The 8,826-nt window shown below is 44.7% G+C and overlaps 1 protein-coding gene across 1 annotated transcript; it reads right to left on the minus strand.

The window, feature by feature from the left end:
- Nucleotides 1-4,731: 4,731 nt before the first annotated feature.
- On the minus strand, nt 4,732-5,217 carry LOC309829506 (CDP-diacylglycerol--inositol 3-phosphatidyltransferase-like; the record flags this gene model as incomplete). Its single annotated transcript, XM_082665465.1, has 1 exon — nt 4,732-5,217. One exon carries the CDS (start codon nt 5,215-5,217, stop codon nt 4,732-4,734), a length of 486 nt encoding a protein of 161 aa, XP_082521591.1.
- Nucleotides 5,218-8,826: the final 3,609 nt, after the last annotated feature.

Below are 8,826 nucleotides of genomic sequence, written 5' to 3' on the forward strand. Positions count from 1 at the left end.
TTGTCACAGCCCTATGTCATAAGTGTCTATTATTTTGTGTCCATTTTATAGACCTTAAACCTGGAGCAAGACATCTGGTAACTTGCCTGAGGTCCCACAGACATAAGTGGAAGATTAAGGACATAAATCAAGCATTCTGACTCCAGAGACAGTGCTCTTTAATCACTATGCTATGCTGATTCGGAAGTAACACTGTTATCTTTTTATTTTATAGATGAAGAAACTAAGACACTAAGAGGTTAGGTAATTTATCCCCCAGTGTCACTGAGCCAGAGCTGGGATTTGAACCCAGGCATCAGAGTCAAGGAACATAACCACTACCCAGTCTCCCCAGTACTTGAGTGAAGAGGGTCCTAAGACTATCAGGAGGGCTTTGCACCAGATTGCTGCTCTGTAGAGAAATACTAACAGCAAGGAGAAAGTCACTTATGTTCAACCTGGCTTTACTTGCTAAACAGCTAGGTGAGGCCAGCAGGGTCCTATGAAAGGTTCTTCCCAGTAGGCCCTCCGTCTCAGGAATCTCTGCAGGTTTTAACTTACATCCTTCCTGAACCTGCCAGTTCATCTGTCAGCCTCCCGCTGCCAGCCTGTTGCCAAATCATTGCTGTGCCCCAGATCTTGCTGCCAGACCCCTTTGACTGGAGCTTGGCTCACTGCGGATCTGGCTCTCAAATGGCATTCTCACTTTGTTCTCCACCCCATAACCACAGGCCAGCCTACCAACTCCAGAGTCAAGTTCTAGCTGCCCTCCCCTGCCACCACTGCCTCCTCTATACCACACCAATTCCAAACTTGGCTCCCAGCTCTCCAGCCTCCATCATAGACCCCCCAACTGTGTGAGATGTCACTACAGACCACTCATTCTGAGTGACAAACCAAATGGGTAGAAATTGAGTATAATTTAAAAGGTGTGGTAAAGAAAATGTTTGCAAACAATGGGACTGACAAGGGGCTAATTTCCAAAATATACAAACAGCTCATACAACTCAATATCAAAACAGCAAACAACCCAATCAAAAAATGGGCAGAGGGCTTCCCTGGTGGCGCGGTGGTTGAGAGTCCGCCTGCCGATGCAGGGGACGCGGGTTCGTGTCCCGGTCCAGGAGGATCCCGCATGCCGCGGAGCGGCTGGGTCCGTGAACCGTGGCCGCTGGTTCTCCGCGTCCGGGGCCTGTGCTCCGCGGCGGGAGGGGCCGCAGCAGTGAGGGGCCCGCGTACCGCAAAAAAAAAAAAAAAAAAAAAAAAAATGGGCAGAACACCTAAATAGACATTTCTCCACAGAAGACCCACAGATGGCCACCAGGTGCATGTAGCTGCTCAATATCGCTAATTATTAGAGAAATGCAAATCAAAACTACAGTGAGGTATCACCTCACACCATTCAGAGTGGCCATCGTCAAAAGGTCTACATGGGACTTCCCTGGTGGCGCAGTGGTTAAGAATCCACCTGCCAATGCAGCAGACACGGGTTCCAGCCCTGGTCCAGGAAGATCCCACATGCTGTAGATCAACTAAGCCCATGCGCCACAACTACTGAGCCCACGTGCCACAACTGCTGAAGCCCACACGCCTAGAGCCCGTGCTCCCAACAAGAGAAGCCACTGCAATGAGAAGCCCGCGCGCCGCAACGAAGAGTAGCCCCCACTCACAGCAACTAGAGAAAGCCCGCGTGGAAACAAAGACCCAATGCAGCCAAAAATAAATAAATAAATAAAAATTTTAAAAGGTCTACAAACAGTAAATGCTGGAGAGGGTGTGGAGAAAAGGGAACACTCTTGCACTGTTGGTGGGAATGTAAATTAGTGCAGCCACCATGGAGAACAGTGTGGAGGTTCCTTAAAAAACTAAAAATAGGCAATTCCCTGGTGATCCAGTGGTTAGAACTCCGTGCTTTCATGGCTGAGGGCCCATGGTCAATCCCTGGTCAGGGAACTAAGATCTCACAAGCTATGGGGCACGGCCAAAAAACAAAAGAACACTAAAAATAGAGCTACCCTATGATCCAGCGATCCCACTCCTGGGCATACACCTGAAAAAGATGAAAAAATCTAATTTGAAAAGATACATGCACCCCAATGTTCATAGTGGAATTATTTACAGTAGCCAAGACATGGAAGCAACTTAAGTGTCCATTAACAGATGAATGGATAAAGAAGATGTGGTGTATATATATACAATGGAATATTACTCAACCATAAGAGAATGAAATCTTGCCATTTGCAGCAACATGGATGGACCTAGAGAATATCATATTAACTGAAGTAAGTCAGACAGAGAAAGACAAATACTATATAACATCACTGGAATCTAAAAAATAATACAAATGAATTTATTTACAAAACAGAAACAGTCCCACAGACATAGAAAACAAACTTATGGTTACCAAAGAGGAAATGGGGGTGGATAAATTAAGAGTATGGTGTTAACAAATACACACTACTATACATAAAATAGATTAACAAAAAGGATCTACTGTACAGTACAGGGAACTATATTCAGTATCTTGTAATAACCTATAATGGAAAAGAATCTGAAAAAAATATATATATATATATAAAACTGAATCACTTTGCTGTACACCTGAAACACAATACTGTATATAAACTGTACTTCAACTTTTTTTAAAGTGTCTTGTTGTAGAGTTGCACAGAAGACCCAGAGGCGAAACAAAGATCAGAAATTCGATGGCCAGTTATAAGACTGATTAAATAAGGCTTTCCAAGTGAATTCCAACTATACAAAGGCAATATAGCACAAGAGTTAAGAGGATGGACCCTAGAGACAGACCGGCAAGTTCAATCATTGGCTCTACCACTTATAGATGTGTGACTTTAGCAGTTTCTTAATCTGTACTTCATTTTTTCCACCTGAAAAATGGGAAAATAATAGTTCCTATCTCATAGGATTGTTTTGAGCTTAAATTAGTATATGTAAAGACTTGGAACAATGCCTGGCATATACTAAGGACTCTATAAGTGTAAGTTTCATTATTATTTGTTCTTCAACCACCACAAAGCTCATTGTGCTTCATGACACTATAGGCAGGTTCTTGGAAGAATTAAGCCTGCCAGACAAATTTATTCCACTACCAGAGCTGTCTCCCGAGGACCTGCACGTTGTTCGTGGAATTTGTTTTCACATAAAGACTTTCATATATTTGAAGACAGCCATATTGTCCCACCTGTGGCTTCTCTTCCTCGAGCTGAATATTCTGAATTACTCAACCATTCCTTATATAATACGGTATCTTGCTGGAGACTAGCACACCAGTGTGTCTTTTGCTGTTCAAGCAAGAAATACCAGAGAAATAGACTCACAGACCTAGACAACAAATTTATAGTTACCAAAAGGGTTAGCAGAGGTAAGGGGGGGAGAAATAAATGGGCAGTTTGGGATTAACCTATACACACTACTATATATAAAATGGATAAGCAATGACCTACTGTATAGCACAGAGAACTATACTTAATGTCCTGTAACAACCTATAATGGAAAAGAATCTGAAAAATAATATATATACATAAATAACTGAATCACTTTGTTGTGCACTGGAAAGTAACACAACATTGTAAATTAACTATACTTCAATTAAAACAAAAAACAGAAATTTCTCCTGTTCATCCTCAAAAGATTTATATGTAGGTAACATATAGAATGTTCCCTTCTTAATGAAATATTAATAATAATAACAATGACAGCTAATATATATTAAATATTACTATGCCTTGTATGAGACCTCATTTTGAACCATGTAAATCCCTGGGGGTTCTTAGATGATCCACAGAGGACCCCCAAAGAAGATGATACAGGACTTCCTACATGGTAGATTATATAACTGTCCATGAAGTATTCTGATTTCCCATCATGAAATAGCCCTCCTCATTTTGCCATCTCAGGCCATGTGATTTACTTTAGCAAATATTTGCAATTGCTTTAAGAGTCAGGGTTCCCCTTGTCCATTTCCTCTTGGCCAAAATGGTCAGCAAATGGTGTGTGTTCCAGAGTAAAGCTGACTCCATCTCCCTAGAAAAGAATGAAATGTGATTGGCGTGTAACAGGAGCAAGAAATAAATTTTTAATTTTGTAAGTCACCAAGATTTTTTAGGGTTTTTTTGTTTGTTTGTTACTTTGTTTTCCAGTGACACTCCCACCCTCATTATCAAGGTTTGCAGAGCCAGGACAGAGGAGATTGCAATGGGGATATCGACAGCCCCTTCTCTCCTGACCATTAGACCCACAGGATTACTCTAGCTAGGGGCAGAGGTCTGAATCCCTGCCTTTTGGGAAACCTGGCCCCTACCCCACCTCCCTCACTCAAGTGTCCCTAAGGTCTCAGGCCAAGCCAGATCCCAGGGCTGAGCCAGCGGATGTGACAATACCCAGTCCTCAGACAGCTCTCTTGGGGCCCCAGGAGCACTGCCCGTGTGGATGGGCCCTCCTGAGCATCCTTCCTGATTTGAAGTATAGGTCCCTGGAGACCACAGGGGTGGGACTGGTCCCCAGGATTATGGAGAACATGACATCACCAAAGAGGCTGGCCCCCCCTTCCCAGCAGGTTGGATGACACATTGGGAAGATATGAGCCTGGGACCTCCTAGGAGCGACAGGGGAGCCACGTGGCACAGTGAGACTCCCAGGGCCAGTGGGCAACCAGGGACTGGGGGTTCCAGGGTCACGTCTTCTTGGCATGATCTGCTGCGTCCAAGGCAGCCATGTTGCAGGCAGCTGTGATCAGGTGGTGATCCAGAGGCACATTCGGAAAAGACCCACAAAGCCAGCTAAAGGTCCCTGAGAGATCACAGGGGTGGGACTGGTCCCCAGGATTACATGACGGAGGAGAAGGCAGTAGAAGGGCTCATTTCCAGCACCCAGGATAAATAGAGCAGGTCTGGAGGTATAGTAGATGCAAAGCACTGGATTTCCAGACAGGTTAATCATCTTGTGACTTTCACTGCCTCGGACCACAGAACTGTGGAGGTGCAGCCAGTGGCTGGCCACATCCAAGCTCACGTTGAGCTGGAAGAGAAGGGTGGCGTGAGGGTACAGTAGGGCCAGGTTGACCAGCAGACACATTGTGGAGCAGCAGTCTGCCCGCATGTCCAGCATGGCCCCAAACCCGGTCCCTTGATTAAGGACTCGAGCAGCGTGTCCATCAAAAGCGTCCAGAAATCCACTGAGCAGGTAGAAGGAGGAGGCCGTGAGGGGGCAGCAGAGCATGAAGTAGAAAGAAATGATGGTGAAGACAATCTGTGCATAACCGATGAGGTTAGGCGCAGACAGGAAGATATTTTCGCCTGGCACCGGAGGTCCCCTGGCCGCCCTGGGCCTTATCTGGAGGTGTCGGCTGTGTCCCACCCCGGGCACAAGGCTCACCCTCCAGCCCGGTGCATTGGCCGTGCCCACTGCACGCAGGTCCCCGCTGCCCCAGTCGGGTCCCAGATGTTAAAGCTCGCTGCCAGCCGGAGCATGGGCCAACCCAGCTGTGCGTGGAGCAGAGGTCATTTACTATCACAGCATAAACTAGCCTATCTTGACTGTTACATCCTCAGCTTTGGATGCTGAATGTTGTATAGAAGTCTTATTGATTAGATACTTATATAATGTGATTCAGAATCCCTTTACCTCCCTGGATCTTTGTGGATAAATATATTCTTTCTAAGATGAGATACACAGCAACATACAAGACATTCCCTGTGTAGTCTGATGAATGCTCCCTTGTTCTGGACACTATATTTCTTCTATAGCAGGATAACATCTTCCCCTATTTCACCCCATGATCCTTCTCCCTTTTCATGCAACAGCTGAGGAATGTTATGCCCATCATCTTAAGAGAGGTAATGCAGCAGAAAGAGAGAAGCCAAGAGTCTTTTCTTGGCTTTGAGTTTGGGGCTAGGGCCCCAGAAGAAGTGGAAAAAAATGCTTGTGCTTAGTAAATACAATTGATTTGGAAGTCTGCAAATGGTAGGAAGCTTTCTGCTTCCCATATCCTGAAATTGGAAAAATCCCCTGGGTTAGGAAGATGAGAGAGTCAGAGGAGAATTTAAGTGAAAATGATTTCCTGGAAAGAAGGGGTTACCTGACTACCTGTTTACTTCCCAGGACTGAGCCCAGCAAGATGAAAGAGACAACAGAGACTGGGACGATCCAAAGGCAGGGAAGATGTGTATCCACTTCCCCAGGTAGGACCTAGAGAAATGGCAAAACCCCAGAGTGAAGTGCATCACAGAATGAATCTTGCCCACAAGCAGGTCTTGTTTGGCAAGCACAGGGTTTTTAAACAGTGTGATTTTGAATGACGTTGAGTGGAGCATGCCCTTCCTAGGCTCACCAGTCCTCACTCCCTATTATCTTGTTCCTGGTCTACTATACTGACTTTCCCCTACAGGCACTGAGTTTATTTATGTTTTGTTTTTTTTAATTTTTAAAATTTATTTACTTATTTATTTTTTGGCTGAGTTGGGTCTTCGTTGCTGTGCGTGGGCTTTCTCTAGTTGCAGCGAGCGGGGGCTACTCTTTGTGGCGGTGCACGGGCTTCTCATTGCGGTGGCTTCTCTTATGTTGCAGAGCACAGGCTCTAGGCACGCGGGCTGCAGTAGCTGTGGCTCGTGGGCTCTAGAGTGCAGGCTCATGTGGCACACGGGCTTAGTTGCTCCGCGGCATGTGGGATCTTCCCGGACCAGGGCTCGAACCCTTGTCCTCTGCATTGGCGGGCGGATTCTTGACCACTGGCGCCACCAGGGAAGTCCCCAGGCATTGAGTTTAAAATCCCTGACTAGACAGACAGACGTGAAAATACTCCACACAGTTCCCAACATGCCTCAGCAGAGTATTTCTGTTTACTCAAAAGAGAGTGGTGCGAGAGGAAGAGAAAGAGGATGGGTCAGCTGTGGTTGAAAACCAGATGTAAACACGAGAATTCCCAGGCAGTCCAGTGGTTAGGACACTGCACTCTCAGTGCTGAGGGCCCAGGGGTTCAATCCCTGGTCTGGGAACTAAGATCCCACCAAAAAAAAAAAAACAAAAAAACCAAGAACAGGTGTGGATGGGTGACAACTAGACCAGGATGCTTCCTCGGAGTTATGGCGCTTCCAAAGTCCCACTCTCCACCAAAACTGCGGCAAAGCATAGCAACACTGAATTGACTGAGATGAAGCTTTTACAACCTAGGTATAAGCTAGGGTTGGGTTAGACATTGTGTTTGACTCCCTAGTAGCCATTCCCTCTCTCTCTAATTGAGGACCAGCAATGAAACTTGAGAAGCTGATCCTGACTCAAGTGATATACCTGATTGGTACAAGGGCATTTCAGTTGCTCCCTGCCATTAATTAATTCAAGAATGACAAGTGACCCAATTCTGAGCAATTATGAGTTAAAGCAATTTATGGAAGTTTCTGGGAAAGTTTAGAGTCAGCAATGGGAGCCAATCTATCTTACTTTGAAATAAGACATCTTTGTAGCCCAACTGCTGTTGAGAGCCACCCTGCAGTGATGAGGGGGACCAGAATGAGTCTGAAGCCAACAGCATGAATGACAGAGCAGAAAGATGAAAAGAATTTGGTCCTTGATGATGTAATTCAACCAACAGACCAACCCTGAATTCTTCCCTACTTTTGGATGTCCTCTTACATTAGCCAATAAATTCTTTATTGTTTAAGTCAATTTGAGTTATATTTTCTATTGCCCACAGTTAAAGCATCCTGACATAGATTCATAATAAATATTAATTTTAGTCATAGAAAAATTTAAAAGTACAATTTTCACATCATAGTTGTAGCACTAAGATTCGTTTTGCTAAAATTTCACATTATCTAAAATTGAGTTGGGACTTCCCTGGTGGCGCAGTGGTTAAGAATCCGCCTGCCAATGCAGGGGACACAGGTTCGAGCCCTGGCCCAGGAAGCTCCCAGATGCCACAGAGCAACTAAGCCCATGAGCCACAACTACTGAGCCTGCACTCTAGAGCCTGCAAGCCACAACTACTGAACCCACCTGCCACAACTACTGAAGCTCTCACACCTAGAGCCCATGTTCCACAACAAGAGAAGCCACTGCAATGAGAAGCCCACGCACTGCAACGAAGAGCAGCCCCCACTCGCCACAACTAGAGAAAGCCCACATGAAGCAACGAAGACCCAAAGCAGCCAAAAACATAAATTAAATTTATAAATAATAAATAAATAAATAAATAAATTTGAAGTTGCTCTTTTCACAAACCCAGTAAATATTAACTTATGTAAAGCGTTGAAGATATACATATTTTTTAATTGTTCATGGATAATCACTGGAAACTAGACAATTTCCACTCTCTACTTCTGCCTCATTCATTCATTTAACAGCATTTATTGAGTGCCAACTGCACGCCAGGCACTTAATACAATAATGGTCAAAAGAGTCCCATTTTCATTGACTTACAGATTATTGGATACAAGGAATTCAGGTTCAGAAGTGGTTTAAATATCTCTGCCAGGAAACCTCTAAATGAAAGAAAGAGATATGGGTTAAATTCTTAGATGAAGGAAAATTCAACAAGGAAGTCAGCTCCAAACACTAGCTAAAATAGACTCCAGGTTGAATTGGTGGTGGAATCAAAAATCTCAGGCTACGACTTCCCTGATGGTCCAGTGGTTAAGACTCCGAGCTTCCACTGCAGGAGGTGTGGGTTCCATCCCTGGTTGGGAAAGTTCCCCATGCCACAGGGTGCGGTCAAGGGAAAAACAAAATCTCAGGGGAGTTTTTTTGGGTTTTTTTAAATAAATTTATTTATTTTATTTATTTTTATTTTTGTCTGTGTTGGGTCTTCGTTGCTGCGCATGGGCTTTCTCTAGT

Source organism: Grampus griseus (assembly GCF_964374135.1).
Source record: "Grampus griseus genome assembly, chromosome: 1".
Classification (NCBI taxonomy): Eukaryota; Metazoa; Chordata; class Mammalia; order Artiodactyla; family Delphinidae; genus Grampus; species Grampus griseus.